We start from the raw sequence: 24,163 nt of genomic DNA, 5'->3' as shown, positions 1-24,163 counted from the left end.
AAAGTACTTAATCTATAGATTTATTTATTTATTTATGTACTTATTTATTTTGGTACTGGGGATTGAGTCCAGGGGCATTCTACCTTGGAGGTACACCCCCAGGCCCCCCTCCTTATAATTTTGAAACAGGGTCTTTTTAGGTTCCTGAGATTCTTACTACATTCCTGAGGCTACCTCTAACCTGCAATCCTCCTGCCTCAGCCTCCCAAGCACTGGGATTATGGGCATGCTGCACTATACCTGGTTTATTTTTTATTTTGAAACAGAGTCTCCTTAAGTTGCTGAGAGTCTTACTAAGTTGCTGAGGCTGACCTCGAACCCAGGATCATCTTGTGTCAACCTCCCAAGTACTAGCATTATAGATATGCACCACATACCTGGTTCCTACACATTGTTCTAAAATGACGTATAGATGCAAAAATTTATCCACTGTTGAGAATAATATAACATGCTCTTTTGTAGGTATGTAAATAAACACAAGATATTTATGGTTTTGTTTTGGTTTGTTTCTTGTATCCGAGAGCCAACATGTTTTCCAGACCTCCTTTATGAAAAAGCCATAGACCTGACTAGTGAGTCCTCACGCCCTGCTTACTCTGTTTAAAGTTAAAACATTCATAAATATGAATTAAGGTTCCATTTATCGAGGTGAAAATGAAAGCATTTTAATTTAGTGAACACTTTTTAAGGAGCAATTTTCACTCTAAACAAAAGGAATTCAGGGAGTTCCTTTCTTGGGTGTACAGGCAACATCTGAGCACTCATTACCATGATGTGCACAAGACAGGCCATTCACACATTTGTACTAAGCTTATTGTTCCCTGTCCAAGGCTGAGTGTTATGACGCTCACGGAGATGGAAAGATTTTCATGTAGAATGTTTACTGGCAAGAGCTCTTCCAGTCAACACCGGTGTGGCAGGTGAAGAAAGCCAGTCTGGGCAGAGGGAGAAGGCGAGACGCCACAGGGAAGCTCTCCAGCTAGGATGGTTCTTTATCCATGTCCCCAACTGGGGCAATGCTACTGGCATTGGCTAATCATCAGATGTGTGCTGGCCCTGAGGAGGGAATGTAACTGGTGAGGTAGCTCTGTTTAGCCCAGGACAGCCTGCAAAGACTGAACTACATACTGCCAGCTACCCAGATGTCTGGCAGCTGGAATGATGAGTGCTTCAGCCCTAGGTGGGGATGGAGATCTGGGCAGCACATCACAGCATCACTGCACACTCTTAACCAACTCTTATCAAAGTTTAACATGCATGCAAATCACCTTAAATGAAGATTCCAACTCAGTCTGCAGTGGACCCCCAGATTTTATATGCTGAATAAGCTCCCACATGATGCTGAGATTTCTGGTCCATGGGCTACACTGTGAGTGGCATGGTTTCAAAGGCCACTTGCCCATCACCTGGCCTTGCTCTGCACTGAGATTCTCCAGTGTGAGGCACCAAAGTACACAGATCACAGAATGTATCCCTCATCACTTAGTGAGGCAGTTCTGAACCACAAGGTCCCTCACAGCGGCCTTCACATCCTTGTTCCTCAGGCTGTAGATGATGGGGTTCAGCATGGGGGTCAGAAGTCCATAGAAGAGGGAGATGAGCTTGTCTGCAAGGTCCTGCTTGTCCGCCCCCAGTGGGTCCTTGGACTTGGGCTTCCCGTACATGAAGAGGATGGTCCCGTAGAAGATGACCACCACAGTGATGTGGGCAGAGCAGGTGGAGAAGGCCTTTCGCCGTCCCTCAGCTGAGGGGATCCTCAGGATGGTGGTGAGGATGAACATGTAGGAGACAAAAATGAACAGAACAGGGACCCCCAGGAAGATCACGTTGGCCACCCCCATGCTGATCACATTGATGGAGATGTCAGCACAGGCCAGCTTCAGGACTGCCAGGATCTCACAGATGAAGTGGTTGATGACATTGTCCCCACAGAAGGGCAGTTGTACTGCAAGAGAGATCTGCACCAAGGAGTTGACCCCACCAGCCACCCAGGAGCTGACAGCCATGGGCACGTAGGCAGCCTTGCTCATGACCACCGGGTACCGAAGGGGGTTGCAGATGGCCACGTAGCGATCAAAGGCCATCATGCCTAGAAGCACACACTCAGTGGCCCCCATGGCAAAGGACAGAAACATCTGCACAGCACAGCCTGAGAAGGAAATGGTTTTCCTGGGAGTGAGGAAACCATCCAGGACCAGCGGGACTGAGGAGGTGGTGTAGCAGATGTCTAGGAAGGAGAGGTTCCCCAAGAAGAAGTACATGGGCGTGTGCAGGTGGGAGTCCAGGATGGTCACCAGGATGAGGACGCCATTGCCCAGCAGGATGACCAGGTACATGGACAGGATGAGCACAAAGAACGTTTTCTCCAGCTTGGGATGAGCCGAGAGGCCCAGCAAGACAAATTCTGTCACCATGGACTGGTTGAATGCTTCCATTTCAGGCTCACTCACTTTCACACCTAGGAATACTAAAGGCAGACAATTCATGTTCACTGTTTGGCCTGCATGAGTCAGGACCTGGGGATCACAGTATGGTGATTTTCAAGTTATAAGCAAACCTACCCTCTGAGGTTCAACTCTAAAGCTACATTATCTAAAAGCCAGGCTGTGTTGCAGAACTTGAGAATCTAATAAATTTTGTTTTCATTTATAAAGAAAGTTATAAATTAAATATAATAAATATATAAATTAAATATAAATATGTAAATTAAATATAAATATATAAATTAAATATAAATATATAAATTAAATATATAAATAATTTTATTATAAATTTAAAAACAAGTTGTTGGTAACATGATTACCTTTAAAGCATTGATTTGATTTTTCATTTACAATATTACCATTAATCTTAAACAGTAAACATATTAAACATCTATAAAATGTGTAGCTTTTTTCTTTTCTTTTAGATTTTTTTTTTCAGTACTGAGGATGGAACCCAGGGGCATTCTACCTCCAAGCTACGGCCTCAGCCCTATTTTTTTATTCTTTATTTTTAAACAGGGTCTCACTGAGTTGCAAAGGCCTCACTAAGTAGCTGAGGCTGTCCTCAAACCATGATCCTCCTGTTTCAGCCTCCTGAATGCTGGGATTACAAGCGTGTACCACCACACTCTGCTAGCTTTTTCCTTTTTGAAAAATAGAAATAAATAAAGCAGTTAAGATACTCATAACTTCTAGCTAAACAGTATCAACTTCATTTCATAGCATTGTTAAGTAGAAAACATTTTCAATTAAAATGGTATACAATTTACAAAAGTAGAGTGATTATGTAATGTAAAACACTCTTCTCCAATATTAAGAATGTGTGTGTCTATATATACATTTTTCTTTATAAGTTTCACAAGCAACCCTTATTCAAGTACTTTTTTCATGTTTTCTTGAAATATCCAATGAAATTTAATAAAATGAATGACGTTTATGTCTAATCAATGATAATATACATAAAATGATGCCGTATGTCCACATACTTTCTGGAGACTCAGGGGCCTCTGAATAATTCTGACCCTGTGTGTAGTTGAAGACCTTGGGCCATCACAGCCCAGTGACCCTGGCCATTGAGGTCACATCACCTACTATGCTGGAGCTGGTTCCCCCTCACCCAGCAGATTTCTATTATAATTTGATTTCCCCTACAAACAGTCTTATAAGGAGAGAATGTACTAGCTTGAACACCATATTTCTCATCCTTAACAGTTTTATTTATTGATCAGTGTCTGGTTTATACCTCACTGTTTTGTGAGTTTTGTTATTATAAATCAATTCATCTGATCTTTATTCTCTTCTCTGCAAAATCCGACCAAATTGATTTTGTGGAACCTATAGCATGGAGTCCCCACAGAAGTTTCCAGGAATCTGGTCTGGAGAAGATGTATGTGTTTCTTTCTGTAATCACACTTGACTTCCTGCATTTCTGTGGCTCTCAGACTTGGCCAGAGGAAAATAATCTCACCTGAGTGTTGGAGCCCACTCCAAATTCACATGCCCAGCTTGGTTTGGATGGGGTCTCAGTCACACCAACCTCAAATTTGGAGAGAAAAGCCGGACATGGTGGCTCATGCTTGTAATTCCAGCATGTGGGAGGCTGAGACAGGAGGATCGCAGTTTGAGGACAGCCTCAGCTACTTAATGAGGCCCTCTGCAACTCAGTGAGACCCTTTTTCAAAATAAGGAATAAAAAAACAGGGCTGGGGGTGTAGCTCGGAAGTAGAATGCCCCTGGGTTCCATGCCTAGTACTGCAAAAATAAATAAATAAATAAATAAATAAATAAATAAATAAATAAATAAATAAAATTGGGGAGAAATGTTATCCGGTACATTCGGAGGGTACACAGGCATGCTTATTTGCTAATCTACTCAACCCCCCAGAACCAAACTGCATTGTGGATGATCACAATTGCTTCCAAAGAAACTCAGGAACCACAATGTCCTCTGGCGCTGCCATGGGGTGCCCTAAGTGACACAGAGCTCGCTGCCTCACAGCTACCCAAGTGCTGGACTTCCGGGTCCTTCCTCTGCACATTGCCTTGGCAATGTTTCTTATTTGTGTGTTTATTTGTTTTAAAAAATAAAATTTCCTATGTATGCTTCTGATGTAAACCAGTCTTTAAAATCACTGACCTATTTCAGCCCTACTCAGCATAAAGGAAAAGAAACCAAGCTCAGCCAGGCGTGGTGGCGCACACTTGTAATCCCCGTGCTTGGGACCCTGTTTCCAAATAAAATATAAAATAGGTCTGGGAGTGTAGCCCGGGGGTAGAAGGGTTCCATCCCCACACCACCAAAAAAAGAAAGGAAGAAAGGAAGAAAGGAAGAAAGGAAGAAAGGAAGAAAGGAAGAAAGGAAGAAAGAAAGAAAGAAAGAAAGGAAGGAAGAAAGGGAGGGGGGAACCAAGCTCAGGGAAGGCTTTGTGAAATTGCATCTAGACCTGACCTGCAGAAGGGGAGCTTTTTTCTCATTGGTAATGATACAGTGTCCAGAAGAAGTTATCTCAAATATCAGGGTTAAGGGATGAGGCAGGATCTGAGGCTCGGCAGGATTCTCTGATATTAAACCACTTTAGCTCCCCGCACCCCGCAGCGCCGTCGCTGGGACCCCCTCTGCGAATGCTCAGCTTCTGCTTGAACGTTTTGAACAAGGAGTCCCTAGGCAATGCCACTGTCAGGAAGCCTGGGTTGTTGGAGTTGTTCAGGGAACTGGACTCTGCCTTTTCTAACGTCTCCCTTCCTCCGCGGAGCCTGAGTCTGCCTTCTGACTTTGCCACAGCTGCAGCCTTTGGAGCTTTGGAAATAGGGGCCTGTCACCTGACCTCACCTACTCTCCACCCCCTCCTCGAGCTCTCTCTGCGTGCAGCCTCTCCTACCCCAAATGGTGACCCGACACTCATCCAGTTTGGGGTCCAGCCTAGGCTACATCTATTGCTTGCAGGAAGGCGGGCCAGTGGACATGGTCACCTGCCCATCTGGGTGCTACCTAGCCACAACCAAGCAGGCCATACAGGGCATGTCTCTCAGAGCCGCCCCCACAACACCTGCCGATGAGGCATTTGCTCCTTAACTATTGTCCCACTTCCTGGTGTCTCAAAATGACCCTGCATGTGGAAAGGTCCAGGGTGTAGCCACAGCCCCAGGAGCCCTTGCCTGACCTTGAGGCTCAGTGAGACCAGGAGACAAGAGCTGGCTCGCAAGCCTGAGGCTCAGCCAGGAGCCCCAACCTGAGGGAGGCTGTACCCAGGCCAAGCTAGCAAGCCATGCCCAGCTGCTGTGCCTGGCACCTATCCTCTCTGCTCCATGCTACTCTCCACGGGGCTCCATAAAGTCTCTCTCAGGAACTTAGGGCCAGGTTGCTTTGGGACCAAGTCCTATCCCAGAAGCAATTTAAAGTTTGGTGAGCGGCTCAGAGATTAAACTTCACCCCATAGACCCAATTAGGCAATATGTGTAAATCTGCTGAAAGCTCCCCTCTCACTATAAGAAAACTTTGGTTCAGAAAGTTTTCAAGTGCCAGATGATCAGAATTCTCCTGGGCTTTGAGCACAGTGAATGATCCAAGGGGGCTCTGACACTGACCCTCAAATCATCTAGAAGGGAAGAAGAGCCAGGTCTCAGTAATCCAAACATTGCAACCACCCAGGAATCTTCTCCCATTTACCCAGTGACCAGATCTGTTGGTCAGTCTGTTGGTCTCTCTGTCTGTCTCTCTCTCCTACCAACTTTCCCATCACTCCAAACAATTTCTATGCTACAAACATATCATATGTATCTGGCACCAGAGAGTTAGGGTGGATGGGGGACATAATGACCAGAAATGGGTCTTTGTCTTCAGTGAATGCCCAGCAGAGTGGACCTATCTGTAGACCAACATAGGACTGAGAGTACCACAAAGCTGTCCAGGAGGTGGGACCCAGCAGGACTGTGTGAAACTAGCCCTAGGTGAAAATAACAGATATGGAGGACATGGTGGCCCTGGGAGACATTTAGAATTAAGAAATTGTAGGATTTAGAAAGAGATCTGGGACAAAAGATACAGGAAAGTAATGAATCAATATGGCTAAGATACTTTGCTGGGTTCAGGACATGCTGCCCCCAAATTTGGTGTCTTGGCATACTGAATATTTTAAGCTGAAGGAATTTGAGAAAAAGTGGTAGAGTTTGGTTCTGGAATGCCCCCAAAGGCCCAAGTATTTAAGGCTTTTTCCCACTGTGGCACTATTGGAAGTCGATAGACACTTCAAAGGTAGGGCCTAGTAGGAGGTCTTCTCCTCACCGGGCTTGTCCTTGAAGGGGATAATGGGGCCAAGATTTTTTGCTTTCTATCTTTTGCATCCTGGACATGAGGTGAACAGCTTGAGGTGCCATCAGCCCAAAAGCAGCAGGGACAACTGACCATGGACTGAAACTTCCAAAATTGTAAGCCAAACAAGCCCTTCCTAATTATAATACCTGATAGTAATAGAAAGCTCACTAACACAAGCAACAAGTCCAAGGAGGTTTCTCTGACCTTCCCCTGTTGCTCTCATCAGACATAGGTTATAAAACCTAAGGATTTCTCGGACCTCTTCTGAAGCAGGTTATAAGACCCCCATGTGAGAGGTGTCCTTTTTATACCTAAAACAAGAGGACACGCTTATCTCCAAAGACACAGAGACACCAAAAGTAATCTTAGCAAATAGGCCTGGCTATTTCCCCTAGTTTATTATACTTATCACATTCTTTTCTACCCTGTCATATTTCTCCACTATTTTCCATTCTTCAGAACCCTACTAAAAAGAATACTTGAGTTTAACGAATTCTTTTGGTCTTCATTTTTTAATGAAGGTTCTTATATCAGGTAAAATTTATATTGAATAATATTTTATGCTTTGTGTGTGTGTGTGTGTGGTACTGGGGATTGAACCCAGGGGCATTCTACTTCCAACCTATATCCCCAGACTTATTTTATTTTTATTTGGAAACAGGATCTGGCTAGGTTGATGAGTCTCACTACTTGCTGATGCTGTCCTCGAACCTTCAATCCTCCTGTCTCAACATCCTACGTACTGGAATTACAAATGTGCGCCACCACACCCAGAGTATGCTTTTTTTTCTTATTGATCTGTCTTTTGTTAGAAGGGCCCCAGTCAATGAACCTAAGATGGTTATAAAGAAAAGATATTTTCCCTTCCCTGCACACTATATCTTGGAAACTGAAAGAAAGCTGTAAAGACAAGAAGAGGAGCCTGTCTCAAATTTTGGGTTGCTTCTGACATTTTGAAAGATGGATTTAGTTCCATCTTTCTACAAATGGATAGCCAGTTCTCCAGGGGGACTCCAGATAATGGAGGGGAAACCTCAGCAAAGCTAGAATTGAAGGGTAGGAGAAGAAGAAGGCTGAGGTTGATTAATGGAGGAGCTACATTCAAATATATGTAAAAGTATGAATGTAGCATGGTCAACCTGGACACTTATTGTTGGGAGGAGGAGAAAGGGGAAGCAGCGGGGGTGGGGAAGGGTATCAAGCACTGTCTAAATGTATGTATTTTAATATGAGCCACATAAAAATTAAAGATATTAATAAGAGTTGCCATTAATTTATAACTGTTTTCCAAACCTCATCTTATTTAATGCTTCCTACCCTATGAAGCAAGGATGGGGGTGTGCTACCATGATATAACAAAAATATATGCATTTGTTCTTCATCCTCAGTTCCTGGCATAGAGCTCCTAAGACCTTTATAATTTCCTGAATGATGGGAGTGAGAGGAATGTTTTTTGTTATTCATTATAAACATTTTTCAACCATACCTACCTGAGTTTATGCTGATAAAGTACCACTTTGTGGGCCCCTAGCTAAGTTAGGGATGAGAGCTGTGCCAGAGGAACAGATCGTGTGATTGGAGGGTTGAACGAATTGTGTGATTGGGGAAGATTTGGCCCCACCCCATGACTGCAGGGAGGAAAGTCAGTTGGAGAACAAAGCAATCACCAATGGCCAATGATTTAATCGATGTGCCTTAAGAAGACCCACACTAAAGGGCTTCGGAAAGCTTCTTGGTTGGTGAATGCATGGAGGTGCTGGGAGGGTGGCACCCCCAGAGAGGGCAGAGTCTCCCCATCCCTTTCTCTATTCTTTGTTCTATGCAGCTCTTCTATGTAACTGTTTCTGGCTTGTATCTTTCATAAACTGGTAAATGAAAATCAAGTTTCCCTGAGGTTTGTTTGTCTGTGTTTTGTTTTTGTTATTGTTGTTGTTGTTTTGTGTATGTGTCTATTAGTAGAGATTGAACCCACTGGCATTCTGTCTCCAAGCTCTATTCCCACCCCTTTTTTCAGTTTTATTATTTTTTGTTTAGAAACAGGGTCTCGCTAGGTTGCTGAAAGCCTCACTACATTTCGGAGGCTATGCTCAAACCTGCAACCCTCCTGTCTCAGCCTCCCAAGTACTGGGATTACAAGCGTGTGCCACCATACCTGGCTCCCTGAGTTTTGTGAGACTTTCTAGCAAATTACTGACCCTGAGGAAGGGGTTGCAGGAACACCTCTACCTTTATAGCTGGTGGCTCAGTCTAGTAATTGGTGTCTGAAGTGGTGGCACTCTTGTGGGATTGAGCTCTTAACATGCAGGATTTGTGTCAACTCCAGGAAGTTAGTGTCAGAATTAAATTGTAGGATGCCCAGTTGGTGTCCAGAGAGCTAGAGAATCAGTTCCGGTGGGGGGAGGGGCACCCCACACATTTGATGTCAGAAGTGTTGTGAGTAAAACAGAGCCTCGTAGTAGATGGACACTTGGATTGTGAGCAGGTGGAGAGACCCTCCTACATTGCTCTCTAGCTCCCATTCCTGATGTCGAAAACCTCTGAGTGCCAGGAGCCTTCACTCTTCACATATAACTTCCTTAAGGGCTGGAGGATGTCAAGGGGCTCATGGAAGAACAGTGGTATAGCTGGGCCTCAAAGATGGACAAGGGGCCACCACGTCAGAATCTGAGTGGCTCCTGCGGGCCTCTGGGCGGGGCCATGTGCTCCAGCTCTAGGGGCTCCTAGACTCAATCGCGCTGGCCTGTGGCTCTTGCTCCAGCTGGGAGGATTTGCCTCCCCTCTCCTCCCTATGCCCAGGCCTCAGCTGCCATGGGCCAGGCTTCTGTTCCTGCCACCCGCTTCCATTCCTGTGTCACCCGCTTTCTCCTCCCTCTGCTACCTGCCTTACATCAACTGCTACAGCCTTGAGTTTTGAGTTCAAACTCCCTGTGAGGTCCTGAAGAGCCTACATGTTGAATGCCCCCAGCTCAGGTAGCCACCTGGCCCGGCCACCAGCCCTGGTGGTCAGGGCACCCGTGGTACAGAGCAGGGGAACAATGAACGGAGCCTTCTCAGAGAGAGACCTGGCAAATCAGGAGAGCGAGGCTTCCTAGGATGGAGCTGCAAAGGAGTATTGTTTGGATGAGCAGCATTCCGACATCAGGAATTACACACCCAGCTGGGATACCTGTGTGAGGACTTTCTCTGCCATGAGGAGGTGTCCTGTCCACACATGTCCTCAGGACGCCACAATAAACACAGCTCTGCTCATCCTTGGCAAATCATATTCACACACACACACACACACACACACACACACACACACACACACAGAATGAGGGGATTTCTGAGCACAAAGCGCTCTCTTGACCACCAGTCAAAACCCAAATATCCACCAGCTGTCTGACAGCTGGAAGTGGAGCTGGGATTGGTGAGCCAGTCAGAGTTGGCTCTACACACCTCGGATATTCTCCAGAAAGTCTGCTCCCTGCCTCCTCTGGGCTCCCCTGCAGCCAGGCATTCCGGCCCAGCACTGCCCTCCTCTTGGGTGACCACCTTTTCTTGTCCCTCTCTAGCCATTAGAGAGTGCACGTCCAGAAGACAGGGCCCCGGGGTCCTCTGCACAGCCACACGGCTCTGCCTTCTCTGGACTGCACCCTTAATAAGCATTTGCTGAGTAAGGGAATGTGCTCATCCCCTGAGCCTGTCCCTGTCCTGGGTCACACTCTGTCTGTGGCTCCACAGGGTCCAGGAGTGCCTGGGCAGATGATAGGAAGCTGAAAGGACAGTCACTTAGTTGAATGCCCGGTGCGGATTGAGAGAGAACACTGCAGGCTGTTTCAAGGTGCCTAATGTGACAAGCTAACTATTTAGAGAGAGAGAATGAGTCTTTCACTGAGAATCCTTCCCCCCAAACCACTGCATAAGCACACTGGGGGTGGAGTGGGGCTTGGCCACAACATAGCTCAAAAAAGTAGGGGTCGCTGGGCGTGGGGGCGCACGCTTGTAATCCCGGCGCTTGGGAGGTGGAGACAGGAGGATTGCGCAGGTTCGAAGCCAGCCTCGCTGGCTTAAGAGAGGCTGTTTCCAAATAAAAATATAAAAATAGGTCTGGGAGTGTAGCCCAGAGGTAGAAGGGTTTTCAGGAACCCCAGTACCACAGAAAAAAGTAGGGGGTCTGGATGAATCACATAATCACTGACCAGCAGGATCTTGGACTCTGTTGACGGGATTATGCTGTTCAGAGAGAAAGAAGGGAGTCATGAAAAGAAGGGAGGAAGAAAGGAGGGGAGGAAGGAGGGAGAAGGATGGGAGCGAGGAAGGAAAGCAAAGACAGAAGAACAAACAGAAGAGAGCAGCGGATAGCAAACTTCCAGCAGTGCCCTTCTACGTAATTGGATCTTGGGGATGTTTTCCCAGAAGGATAGAAAGTTTCTAAACGAAGCACGACTCACCCTCCAAACATTAAATGACTTGAGGGACCAAAGGGTCCCAAAGAAAAAGTGGAATTTAAATTGACTTCTTGGGGCGATGGCCGGTCCTTGGGAGATGCTGCCCCGAGCACAGGAGGACGGCGGAGGGGAGAGGGCCAGCTGAACCCTCAGCTGTCACAGCTCTGAGCCCTCACCCTGGCGCTTAAGTGTGGCCGTTTCTGCCACGCGGCCTTTTTCCAATGCTTGGGAAATCAAACGTTCTTGCTCTCCATGTTTCTGACAAGGGTAAGTGCAAGTTTTGAAAAAGCCCTACAAAAATTTTCTTAAGTACAGCTGCATCTCTCTCATTGGCCTTGGTGGTAATGGAATAGGGGCTCGAGGAAGGGAGAGATGAAGCGCTTTTGTTTGGTTTGGCGTTATTCTCACAGAATCAAAAAGACTCATCAAGCTGCAAGAGTCTCTAAGACAGCTAGGTGTGGTGTTGCGTGCCTGTAATCCTAGTACTTGGGAGGCTGAGAGAGGAGGACCACAGGTTTGCAGCCAGCTTTGACAACTTAGTGAGGCCCTCTGCAACTTAGTGAGACCCGGTTTCAAAATAAAAAATAAAATAGGGCTGGGGTGTGACTCAGAAGTAGAATGCTCTTGGGTTCAACCCCTAGTAGCACAAAAAAAAAAAAAGAAAAGAAAAGAAAAGAAAGTTTCTAAGCTCAACTGCCTTGTCTCACCCCATCACTGGACTCCACAGCTAATCGTCTTCTTTTCTCAGTCATTTGTCACTTCTTGATTAAAACTGTTGGGTTCTTTCTCATCTCACAGAATCCAAAGACAATAACAACGAGCCGTAAACCAGGCACGGTGGTGCACACCTATAATCCCAGTACTTGGGAGACTGAGACAGGAGAACCGCAGGTTGGAGGACAGCCTCGGCAACGCAGTGAAACTCTCAGCAAGCTAGAGAGAACCTGTTGAAAACAAAAAATAAATAAAAGGCTGGGGCATAGCTCAAAGGTAGAACATCCCTGGATTCGATCCCTGGTATATCACACACACACACACACACACACACACACACACACACACACACACACACACTGAGCCATGTGTCTAGATCCAGTGATGATAACGTAGAGGGAATATTTTCTTTGCATGACCCAGGTTCCTGGGAGAGGCATGCAGACTGGAAAACACATACTTCACAGGGGCAGTGTGTCCTGGGAACCCGGGCCATCTTTGGGCTTGAGACCATTCTCAGTATCAGCCTTTGTAGTCAATTCCTAGATGATGCATTTGCCACTAAGAGATGTAGTTGTTCTTAAGGCTGTAGGACAAAATAGGGAGATTGATTCTCATTTATCTTCATGCTGAAACCAAACGATTCCTGTGTATTTGGAGGGTGGCCATGCAGAAGAGAGAAGGCCAGATTGAAGATCATGTTGAAGTTGAAAGGAGGCAGATTTAAGATTAATATCAAAGGGTAAATACTTCAAAATGAATCCAGCCTTGCTGGGAGGTAAAGGGCCCCTTCTTAATTACAGACAGTCAAACCCAGACCCCAGGCCTGCCAGGAATGCCATAAGGAGGTTTTCACATTGGCAAAGGAGAGATTGTTAACTAGACCCGAGGCCCACTGTGAGCACTAGAGTGACTATTATGGCTGATAGTGATAGTGATGATGATGATGTTCTGATTATGTGTTTGTGTGACTATTTACCCCACTAGATTTTGAGCTCTCCAAGGTCAGAGGCTGTGTCTTTCATTACTGAGTCGCCAACACTTAGAAGAATTATGGCTGGACTATAGTAGATGTCCAAAAAGTGTCTATTTACTGAATTGAATTATTATGGCACTGACTTGGTCCCAGGCATTATGTGCTAAGTACCAACAAAGGAGTGTCTCAGGGCTTCCCAGGCATGAAGTGCCCCTGCCACAACTGAGGAAGGGCTAGGTCAGTGACAGCTCTTGCAGAGACGGCCATCTGGGAAGTCCATGCATAGTTTAGATTCAATGCAAATAAAACCAAAACCTCAGCATTCTCAAAGTTGCAAACAAATTTTTTTACTTGTCCAGAACAAATCCTAGTTTTGAGAGCCCTTAGACTTTCAAGAAGAGAGGTAAGCAGGGCATGGTGGCACATGCTTGTAATCCCAGCATTTGGGAGGCTGAGACAGGAGGATCTCAGTTTGCAGATAGCCTCAACTACTACTTAATGAGGCCTTATGCAACTCAGTGAAACCCTGTTTCAAAATAAAGAGTAAAAAATAGGGCTGGGGTTGTAGCTCGGAGGTAGAATGCCCCTGGGTCCCATTCCCAGTACCGAAAAAAAAAAAAAAAAAAAAAAAGAGGTAAGCTTCCCAGAAATAAGAGATTCCAGGGCAGGACTAGGGCTCTGCAAATAGTCTCAGAAACAAGCCCTGGCTCTGGTGCAGGCAGACAGAGAATGAAGACAGGAAGAAAGATTCCATCAGAACTCTCATACAGCTAGGCCACCATGCAAGGGCCCCTCACAGCCCCAAGATTACAGAAGGATAGAAAAAGATCAGCACAGGATGTCAAGACTGTGGCACTGTGGTGTCAAGGTGACCTGAGATGATTCTCTAAGCAGATGTCACCAGAGATGTCCTCTTGGTTCCCAAGTGCCCAAAGAAAAGGCTACTTTAATTTTCTGGGATTTTTGTTTCTGTTGGTATTCATTTATGTTGTCTTTATCTCCTTGTATACTGTATTTTTTAGTGTGTGTGGTGTGGTGTGGTGTGGTGTGGTGTGGTGTGGTATGTGTGTGTGTGTTTCTGGGGGCTGAATCCAGGGGCATTGTTCTACCTCCAAGTTTCACCCCCAGCCATATTTTTATTTTGAAATAGGTCTCACTAGGTTGATGAGAGTCTCACTACTTGCTGAGGCTATCCTTGAACCTGTGATCCTCCTGTCTCAGCCTCCCAGTACTAGGATTACAGGTGTGCACCACCATGTCCAGCCCGTATTCTTTTTAGTGTGTGCCAGCAATGGCATCTGCAAAAGTATTTGTAGAGATGATTTCAAGACGGAGGTAATGGTATGTTCTTTATTTTTTTTGTGTGTGTGTGGGTCTGGGGATGGAACCCAGGGGCATTTGACCTCCGAGCTATACCCCCTGCCCTATTTTTTATTCTTTATTTTGAAACAGGGTCACTGAGTGGCAGAGGGCCTCACTAAGTAGTTGAGGCTGTCCATGAACCGCGATCCTCAGGTCTCAGCCTCCCAAATGCTGAGATTACAAGCATGTACCACCATGCCCGGCTGATTTTACTTTTTACTTTTGAAACAGGGATTGCTAAATTACTGAGGGCCTCACTAAGTAGCTGAGGCTGTCCACGAACTGCAATCCTCCGGTCTCAGCCTCTCGAATGCTGGGATTACAAGCGTGCGCCACCATGCCCAGCTTGGTATGTTCTTTATGTTTGCTTATATTAGGTGTCCGGAAGCACTGAAAATCTGGGACTAGCTCATCACAATTTCGGAGCTTGAGAAGATTCTAAGCTGGACTACGACACTTGCAAATGCCTGCTTCTTTCCGATTTTCCCTGGTTCCTATGATGCTGCCTCTTGGGGTCCCATCCCAAAGGGAAGAATTTTAAGTAGGCGCCCTGCATCCCCATCTCTACGAGGCTGTCAGTGTTGCTGTAGCCTCTTCCTGAAGCTGCAAATGCCCCTGGACTGCCTTCTCTGTTTCCCCAGAATCATGGCCCTATGATCTCAGACTTACTACCTTTCCAACACTTCCACAGATGTTCTCTGTATCTCGTTCAGTTTTCCTCAGCATAGTCTGCAGAAGGGTTAGTCTAGGTTACCTTGTTGGTTCTTCCTGGAAGCAGAAGTTAAATATTGACTTTTAATATATTTTCCCAAACCTCATACAGATGACTGGATTTTAGGGCTCTTGTCCAGTTGCTCAGCAGAGCAAGTTTTTTCTTTTTCTTTTTTTGCTACCTAGGCCTTTGTAGAGCAAGAGAATACTGATGTTGATCTGAGTTTGTGTAAGTTTCAGAACTGATGTGCCATGGTCAGATCGAATGAGACCGTGCCCGTGACGGGGTTCATTCTCCTGGGCCTCTCAGCCCACCCAAGCCTGGAGAAAGCGTTCTTTGTACTCATCCTGCTCATGTACCTGGTCATCCTGCTGGGCAATGGAGTCCTCATCCTGGTGACCACCCTGGACTCCCACCTACACACGCCCATGTACTTCTTCCTGGGGAACCTCTCCTTCCTAGACATCTGCTACACCTCCTCCTCAGTCCCCCTCATTCTCGACAGCTTCCTGACCCCCAGGAAAACCATCTCCTTCTCAGGCTGCACTGTGCAGATGTTTCTGTCCTTTGCCATGGGGGCCACTGAGTGTGTGCTCCTGAGCATGATGGCCTTTGATCGCTACGTGGCCATCTGCAACCCCCTTCGGTACCCGGTGGTCATGAGGAAGGCTGCCTACGTGCCCATGGCCGCCGGCTCCTGGGTGTCTGGTGTCATCAATTCAATAGTACAGACATCCCTTGCGATGAGACTGCCCTTCTGTGGAGACAATATCATCAACCACTTCACCTGTGAGATCCTGGCAGTCCTCAAGTTGGCCTGTGCTGACATCTCCATCAACGTGATCAGCATGGTTGTGGCTAATATGATCTTCTTAGGAATCCCAGTCCTGTTCATCTCTTTCTCCTACGTCTTCATCCTTGCCACCATCCTAAGGATCCCATCAGCCGAGGGGAGGAAAAAGGCCTTCTCCACCTGCTCTGCCCACCTCACAGTCGTGGTCATTTTCTACGGGACCATCCTCTTCATGTACGGGAAGCCCAAGTCCAAGGACCCGCTGGGGGCGGACAAGCAGGACCTTGCAGACAAGCTCATCTCCCTCTTCTATGGGGTGGTGACCCCCATGCTGAACCCCATCATCTACAGCCTGAGGAACAAGGACGTGAAGGCCGCTGTGAAAAACATGGTAGCCCAAATACACCTAACAGAGTGATGGTCATCAAACCTAAGATTGCCAGAATTTATGACCTCCAAGTATCTCATTGTATTTAAGAGAAAATGTAAGCCAGGGTAGAGCAAGGACTTTTCCAAGGTCTCTGCTATGGACCTTGGGACCAGGACTAATATATATATATATATATATATATATATATATATATATATATATACACACACACACATACATACATACATACATATATATACATACATATATATACACACATACATATATATACACATACATATATATAATTTATTTATATATAATATATAAGCATATTATATATATTTGTTCCATAAGCATGGACACATCATTATAAGATCCTAGAAAGAAAGAACCTTGAAATTTCTGGAGGTGCTGGCTTGTTGTTGGTTCTGTGCCCCAATTCATGGCAACAGGTCAAAACTTTTGATAGGTACCACAAAAGAGTAACTCTACTCAAACTCCGTAAAAATAATGCAGATTCATTAAAAAGTAGGACCAGTCTTAGGCTTGGTCAATCGAGCTCCAAGTCCTGTGCTCTGGAATTATCTTTTCTGTTGGCTTTTCCTCCCATGTACCAGTTTTGTTCCCAGGGTCACCAGATGCTTACTGCAAGCCACAGGGCTGCAGTATTCTGATTCACTTACGGGATGGAAACCATTGGTCCCCAAACCAGTGTGTCCTGACGTTTGCTGTGATGAGACCGATGGGAACTACAAACCAAACACAGTAGCAGGTGGGATAAGATGACAAAGACTGACGCAGACCACAGGGCCCTCCTCAAAGCTGAAGACCAGGTCTGTCTTACTTAAACCCTGTGGCTATTACTATACAAAGGAAAGTCTGGGGTTGTTAAGAACAGGGTAGAGGACAATGGACCTGCGGGGGCGGGGGGTAATCAACAAATGTCCGCCATTTTTTTCTGGGCCTTGGATTTGGAGAAATCCTTGAGATGTAAGTTAGAATGTCCCTTGCTGATAGAGATTGAAGATCCCATCAGCCTGGTTCAACAGGGACTTGGTGTCATACTATTTTGATTAAAGAAAAAAAATGAATATTTTCTGTACAACTGAGTTTTTGTCTTGAGATTCAAACCTGCTTCCAGCGTGATGTTATTACATCTCAGCTCTACAGCTGAGAATAGCCTCTTGATGATTTGGATTTTGTAGTAAACCTTAGCCACTCCCTGGATCTGCAACTTTCATTTCTGCTCATTTAATTTCCTTTTGTCTAAGCCGGGCGTGGTGTCACACGCTTGTAATCCCCGCACTTGAGAGGCTGAGACAGGAGGATCGCACAGGTTCGAAGCCAGCCTCAGCTACTTAGTGAGGCTTTCAGCAACTTAGTGAGACCCTGTTTCCAAATAAAATATAAAAAAAAATAGGGCTGGGAATAATTTCCTTTTGTCTATTTTCTCATTTATCTATTTTTTTATATGGGGCCTTAAATGTATTATTGTATCTTAAATCCTTTGAGGGATGATGCTGGCCATAAGTTGAAGAAAGCATACACACCAACAAATAAGCAAACAAGCAAAAAAAAAAAAAAAAAAAAAAAAGGCCATGGGCTGGCTGCTCTCTCTCAGCCTCAGAAGTCCTCCTCTGCTGTAAATCAATTTTAGTTGAGCTGGCCTAAGGTCCTTACAGGGCTGACCTTCTCCAGTCCTGTGGCTGGTGCTGTGGCTTGGGACATTGTTTGAACGTGCACCCCCCACCAAAGGTTCACTAGTTCAAAGCTTGGTCCCTAGCGTCAGTGTTGAGAGGTGGAGGACTCTTCAAGAGGGTGAGGCCTCATGGGAGTTGCTGGGGCCACGGGAGGAGGGGGAAGAGGATTATCCTTGGAAGAGATTCGTTCTTGGGAGACCCCAGTTAGGATGGGCTGTCATAAAAAGAGCAAGCCTAGCCCCCGAATCTCTCTGGCTTCCTGTCTCACTGAACTATTGTGAGGCAGTCTTTCACAGGCCCCCTCACCAGAAACCACAGATGGGGCTGCCCAATCTTGGACTTTTAGCCTTCAAAACTGTGATCTCAACAAATCTCTTTTCTCTATGAAATATCAAGCCACAGGTGCCCAGGTCCAGCCTCGGCCAGTCCAGGGGTCTTGAAGGAGGCGTAGGGTCGGCGTAATTGAAGAATGAGAGACACCATACTTAGTAGCAGGGGGAAGGCATCTCCGCCTGTGCCCTAGAATATACTTTATTTATACATGAATCTAACAAATTACAGCAAGCCACAGCATACATATTTTGCTTTTCATTTAGTTTTTTTTTAAACCACATTACACATACATTGTTTTTTATTTAGTTTTTCATTAACCTTAATTCCATGTAGGAGGCACACCTTGAAGCTACCTGTTTTTCCTGTTTTTTGTTTTTTGTATGCTTTTACACGGAAATATTTGGTATTAACAACTTTTGGCAAAACATGTCCTTAATACACCTAGATACAAACAACTTTTAGCAATACATATTTTTAATATATCTAGGTGCATTTTGCACTTTATTTGAAACAATTCAACCTGCCTCAATGAGCTCATATTCCAATTCCCAAAAATATCCAAATTAATATCATACAAATCATTCTGGTTACCTAGCCACAAACATCAATTTTATTCTAATTATTAAACTAACTAACAATGGAGCTCTGCAAAGCACGTTCAAACCTAAAGCTAAACCGAAAATACAGAAAACAAGGGGCTTTTCCATTAAAAGGAATACAAAGATTTTAAAAGATCTTTAAGGGGCACAAAACATTTTACTTTTAGCCGGGCGTGGTGGCGCACGCTTGTAATCCCGGCGCTTGGGAGGCAGAGATAGGAGGATAGCGCGGGTTCGAAGCCAGCCGCGCGTGCTGGCTTAGGAGACCCTGTTTCCAAATAAAAATGTAAAAATAGGTCTGGGAGTGTAGCCCGGAGGTAGAAGGGCTTCCAGGAACCCCAGTACCACCAAAAAAAAAACAAAATTTACTTTTATATTTTAAAATATTAAATATACAATTTATTTTCTTAAATTTTTATGATCTTTAATCAAAAACACCAGAAAGGGGATGGGGGTGAAGGCTCTGCCTAGCCAATTTCTCCATCACACAAAATAAACTTTAACTAAACTTATCCTTAACTGCTAAATGCTAAACTTACGATTTCTACTTCTAAAATTAGCTGTTAATTTTATTTTTATTTTTGACTACTAGGTATTCTATAACTTATTTTGACCCAACCACCAAATTTATACTAAACTTATTCTATTTTTTAGCATACAATGCCTACATCTAATTTCCTATAATACCTATTAAGTTATATCAAGAAAACTCTTTTGTCTTAGTGAGCAGGCACCAAGAAGGTCCCTGCCTGCCCAACCCTCTATAGGAACGGCAGAGTCCTGACATCAAGCCATTTTCCAGTAATATTAACTCTGTGTTTTCCAGTGATCATCACTCCTTACAGGAAAGTGGAGGATGGTTGGAGGTGGAAAAGTATTCTGATTAGTGCTAGCCCCCTGAGGGGGATACTATAGTCGACCCCCTAACTTATAAGCAGTCATATGGAGGGCCCTGCACAGTAGGTATAATTTGCCTGAAGTTAACCTTTTCCTTTCATGACTAAAACCTTAAATGAGTTAGGTGTTGTAAGCAAAGGAGCAAGGAGCCTTTTTCTTTGTAGCTTTTTGAAAGTTCTCTCATGGTCATATTCTTCTTAATGCTATTCCCAGCACAAATCTTAGGGCATTTTCCAATCACATTCACATCAATTTTCAGATTCTTATAAAACATCAGTCCTCAATCAAAGCAATATTCAAATTTCATTAATATTATCATTATTATAACTAAAATCAAGAGGAATAATGGCTTCAGTTTTGCCAGTCTTCCAGCCCTGCAGAATTCTCTTTCCAGTTGCGGCCCTGTCATACAGCAGGAATGGCGCCGCCTCCGCCACACAGGTATTTCATTATAGCAATGGCAAATGGACTCTGATACCTGGTACGAAACTAAAGATGGAGAATTGAGGCTACATAAAAGGCACCTTGACCTGTGCTGCCTGCACAGGTCCCCTAGATTTGTTACGTGTGTCACATGACCAGTCCAGGATACAGTAATCATAATTATTTCCATGTATGTGCTTGGATTTATTTGAATATAAATTCCTGTAAGCAGATCTCATGTCCTGTGTTATAGACACTCCCAAAGGTAAGTCTTTGCTGTTTGGCAATTGCAGCTCTAGGAATCTGCTCACCAAATTCTTGATGGTGGAAAAGGTCCCTTTCATGTAGAGTCACTTATAAAATACCAAACTTCATGCAAAGATGAGGACTTCTGTGGACTTTCTGGAAGGAGTAAAGAGAAAGCCACCCTCCGCTGAACTTCTCTTTGAACATGGAATGATGAGAGGGGATCTGCTAGAACTCCCTTCCCTGAAATCTTTAAAATGAGGACCTTGTTTTGGGGATTCACTGAACTAATCACAATTCTGTTCTCCTCATCACTGAGAGATGATATGGAGCTCTTCCAAGAAGAGGAAAGCAAGTGGAAACAGGATGGGATGGTCTGGGGCTTTTTTTCTTTTTCCTTCCTTTTCTTTTCTCTTTCTTTCCTTATTTATTTATTTATTTATTTATTTATTTATTTATTTATTTATTTATTTGCGGGTCTGGGGATGGAACCCAGAGGCATTTGACCTCCGAGCTACATCCCCTGCCCAGTTTTTTATTCTTTATTTTGAAACAGGGTCTCACCAAGTTGCAGAGGGCCTCACTAAGTAGCTAAGGCTGTCCGCAAACTGAGATCCTCCAGTCTCAGCCTCCCAAATGCTAGGATTACAAGCGTGCACCACCACACCTGGCTTCCTTCTTTCTTTTTAAACTGGGGGTGAAACCCAGAGCATTCTATCTCTGAGTCACACCTCCCAGCCTTTTTTTTTTTTTTTTTTTTTTTTTTTTGGTAGTACTGTGGATGGAACCCAGAGGCTTTCTACATCTGGGCTATACTCCCAGACCTTTTTTATATTTTATTTGGAAACAGGGTCTCACTAAGTTGCTGAAAGCCTCACTAAGTAGCTGAGGCTGGCTTCGAACCTGTGTGATCCTCCTGTCTCAGCCTCCCAAGCACAGGGATTACAAGCGTGTGCCACCACGCTTGGCCACCTCCCAGCCTTTTAAAAATTTTTTATTTTAAAACAGGGTCTCTTTAGCCGGGCATGGTAGTGCACACTTATAATTCCAGCATTTGGGAGGCTGAGACAGGAGGATCACTAAGTAGCGGCCAGCCTCAGCTACTTAGGTCCTTTGCAACTCAGTGAGACCCTGTTTCAAAATAAAGAATAAAAAATAGGACTGGGGATGTAGCTCTGAGGTATAATGGCCCCTGGGTTCCATCCCTAGTACCACCAAAACAAAAAACAAAACAAACAAACATACAAACAAAAACAAGGTCTCTAAGTTGCTGAGGGTCTAAGTTGCCGAGGCTGACTTCAAACCTGAGATCCTCCTGTCTCAGCGTCCCAGGTACTAGGATTATGGGCCACCATGCCTGGCTGGTCTGGGCTCTTTGCTGGTGTCCCTTTGCATCTGCCATTCTCTAGGTCATCATCTGCCTCTGCTTTTACCTTTCTTTTTTAGTCCTGGCCTCTTCTGACTTCCCATGTTAACATCGTAGTTAGGAGCAAATCTTACAAATGGTTATTTTTTCCAGTTTTATTGAGGTATAACTGACAAGTAAAACTGCATATATTTGCCAGGCATGGTGGCACACACTTGTAATCCCCACGCTTGGGAGGCTGAGACAGGAAGATCGCTCAGGAGACCCTGTTTCCAAATTAAAAAAAAAAAGTATAAAACTGCACATATTTAAGATATAAAACATGACATTATATCATATACATGGTGAAATTATTTTCATCATCAAGCTAACATACCCACCACCTTACTATTTTGCTTACTATCCATATATTTCTATCCATGCATGTGATAAGTCCACCTAAGATGTACTCTCTTAGCAGACTTCAAGCATATGATTAAATATTATTAGCTACAGTCACCGCTCAGTACATTAGATCTGCAGAACGTATTCAACCTGCTTAACTCAACATGTGTGCCCTTTGGCCAACATCTCCCAATTCCTCCTATAACACCCATGCTAGTTCTCTGTTTCTATGACTTCTATCAACTTTTTTAGATTTTACACATGAATGAGATTATTATTTTTCCTTCTGTGTCTGGCATACTTCACTTAGTACAATGTACTCTAAGTTCATCCACGTCACAGATGACAAGATTTCTTCCTTTTTAAGGCTGAATAGTATTCCATTTTGTATATGTGTGGATTTACATATACATACTACTTTTTCCTTATCCACTCATCTGTTGACAGACACTTCGGTTAATTCTCTATTTTGACTATTGTGGATCATGCTGCAAAGAACACAGAAGTGCAGACAGCTCTTCGACACTCTGCTTTTGTTACCCACTTTAGAAGTGGGGTTACCGGATCACATGGTAGATCTCTTTTCAATTTATTTGAGGATCTTCCATACTGTTCTTCGTAATGGTTGTACCCATTTAACTTTCCTACTAATGATTAGCAATATGATAGAGGGCCAGGCGTGGTGGCACACGTCTGTAATCCCAGTACTTGGGAGGCTGAGACAGGAGGCTCACAGGCTCAAAGCCAGCCTCGGCAAATTAGCGAGGCCCTGTTTCCAAGAAAAGAAAAAAATAGGCTAAGGGTATAGAATGCCCCTGGGTTCAATGCCCAGCAACACACACACACACACACACACACACGCACGCACGCACGCACGCATACACACACACACACACATGCACACATCAAACAAACAAAATACAAACACACACATACAGTAGAATGGAAATAAGGATTATAACACTTTGCTTCCTCCAAAACAGTTTTTGAATTTTCTTGTTGTCTAGGCTCCCATGGTTTAGGTTCAGACAGTCTCAATTCTACTAAGACTTCTGTTGTTGAATCCTATGTGATTCCCCTAACAAATCCAAATATAGAGTAAGGAAAGAGAGAGAGAGAGAGAGAGAGAGAGAGAGAGAGAGAGAGAGAGAGAGAGAGAGAGAGAGAGAATTTGATCTTGCTCAAGTGATCTTTGTTCTTGTAACTGAAAGAACAAAACTAAACAGGTTGTGAAGAAAGCTCCTTGAGGGGCCGGTGGCTCTCAGCTGTGCTGGCTCCAGACTCAAGACCATCAGGAATCTCAGGGGACACCCTGGGAACCCCATTAAGACTGATGCTTTTTTCCTTTAGGGGTTAAATCTGGAACCCTGAGTGCTGTGGAAAGCCCATTAACAATTTAAATTGAATGATCACAGCAGCTGCTTCTAGAACTCCCAGAAGGAACAAGAGGACTGCTCAGAGAGCAGCTGGGGGCAGGCAGGCAGCCTCCACCAGGTCAGCGCAGCCCCGCCCCTACAGGCCCTCAGGCGGAGGCCCGGAGGCCAGACACCTGCTCTCCAGCACTGGCTCCAGCGCTGTTTGGCACTGCTGAGTGCTTGGTTAAGTCTACATCCCTCTCTGGGCCTCAATTTCTTTGTCTGTAAAATAAGAATGTATAGCCATTCCTCTAACCATATAATATATGTAGAAACAATCTCGGAAACCCCAGATAGGAAGACTCCAAGGCTTGCACCCTCAGCCTGCCGCACGTTGATTAGGAGACCTCCTGTGGCTCCGCCCCCTGAGTTGTTCCCTCCTAGTTCATGAACAACCACTCTGAATCTCTCTTTTCTTTCTTTTTTCCTTTTCCCCCTTGGTGTGTGTGTGTGTGTGTGTGTGTGTGTGTGTGTGTGTGTGTGTGTGTAAGAGACAGAGAGGGAGACAGACAGACAGACAGACAGACAGACAGACAGACAGACATTGGGGATTGAACCCAAAGGTATTCTACCTCTAAGCTACACACCCAGCCCTATTTTATCTTTACTTTGAAACAGGGTCTTGGTAGGTTAATGAGAGTCTCA

The 24,163-nt window shown here is 44.8% G+C and overlaps 2 protein-coding genes across 2 annotated transcripts; one reads left to right on the top strand and one right to left on the bottom strand.

The window, feature by feature from the left end:
• Positions 1 to 1,478: 1,478 nt before the first annotated feature.
• On the bottom strand, positions 1,479 to 2,435 carry LOC308272393 (olfactory receptor 13C7-like; the record flags this gene model as incomplete). Its single annotated transcript, XM_080709171.1, has 1 exon — positions 1,479 to 2,435. One exon carries the CDS (start codon positions 2,433 to 2,435, stop codon positions 1,479 to 1,481), a length of 957 nt encoding a protein of 318 aa, XP_080565297.1.
• A 12,805-nt stretch (positions 2,436 to 15,240) lies between these two features.
• LOC308272483 (olfactory receptor 13C7-like) lies at positions 15,241 to 16,200 on the top strand (the record flags this gene model as incomplete). The annotated part of the gene is made up of 1 exon (XM_080709325.1): positions 15,241 to 16,200. The coding sequence occupies one exon, from the start codon at positions 15,241 to 15,243 to the stop codon at positions 16,198 to 16,200; it is 960 nt and encodes a 319-aa protein (XP_080565451.1).
• Positions 16,201 to 24,163: the final 7,963 nt, after the last annotated feature.

Source organism: Muscardinus avellanarius (genome assembly GCF_963383645.1).
Source record: "Muscardinus avellanarius genome assembly, chromosome: 13".
In the NCBI taxonomy this organism is placed as follows: Eukaryota; Metazoa; Chordata; class Mammalia; order Rodentia; family Gliridae; genus Muscardinus; species Muscardinus avellanarius.
This window is presented reverse-complemented; position numbering and strand designations above follow the sequence as displayed.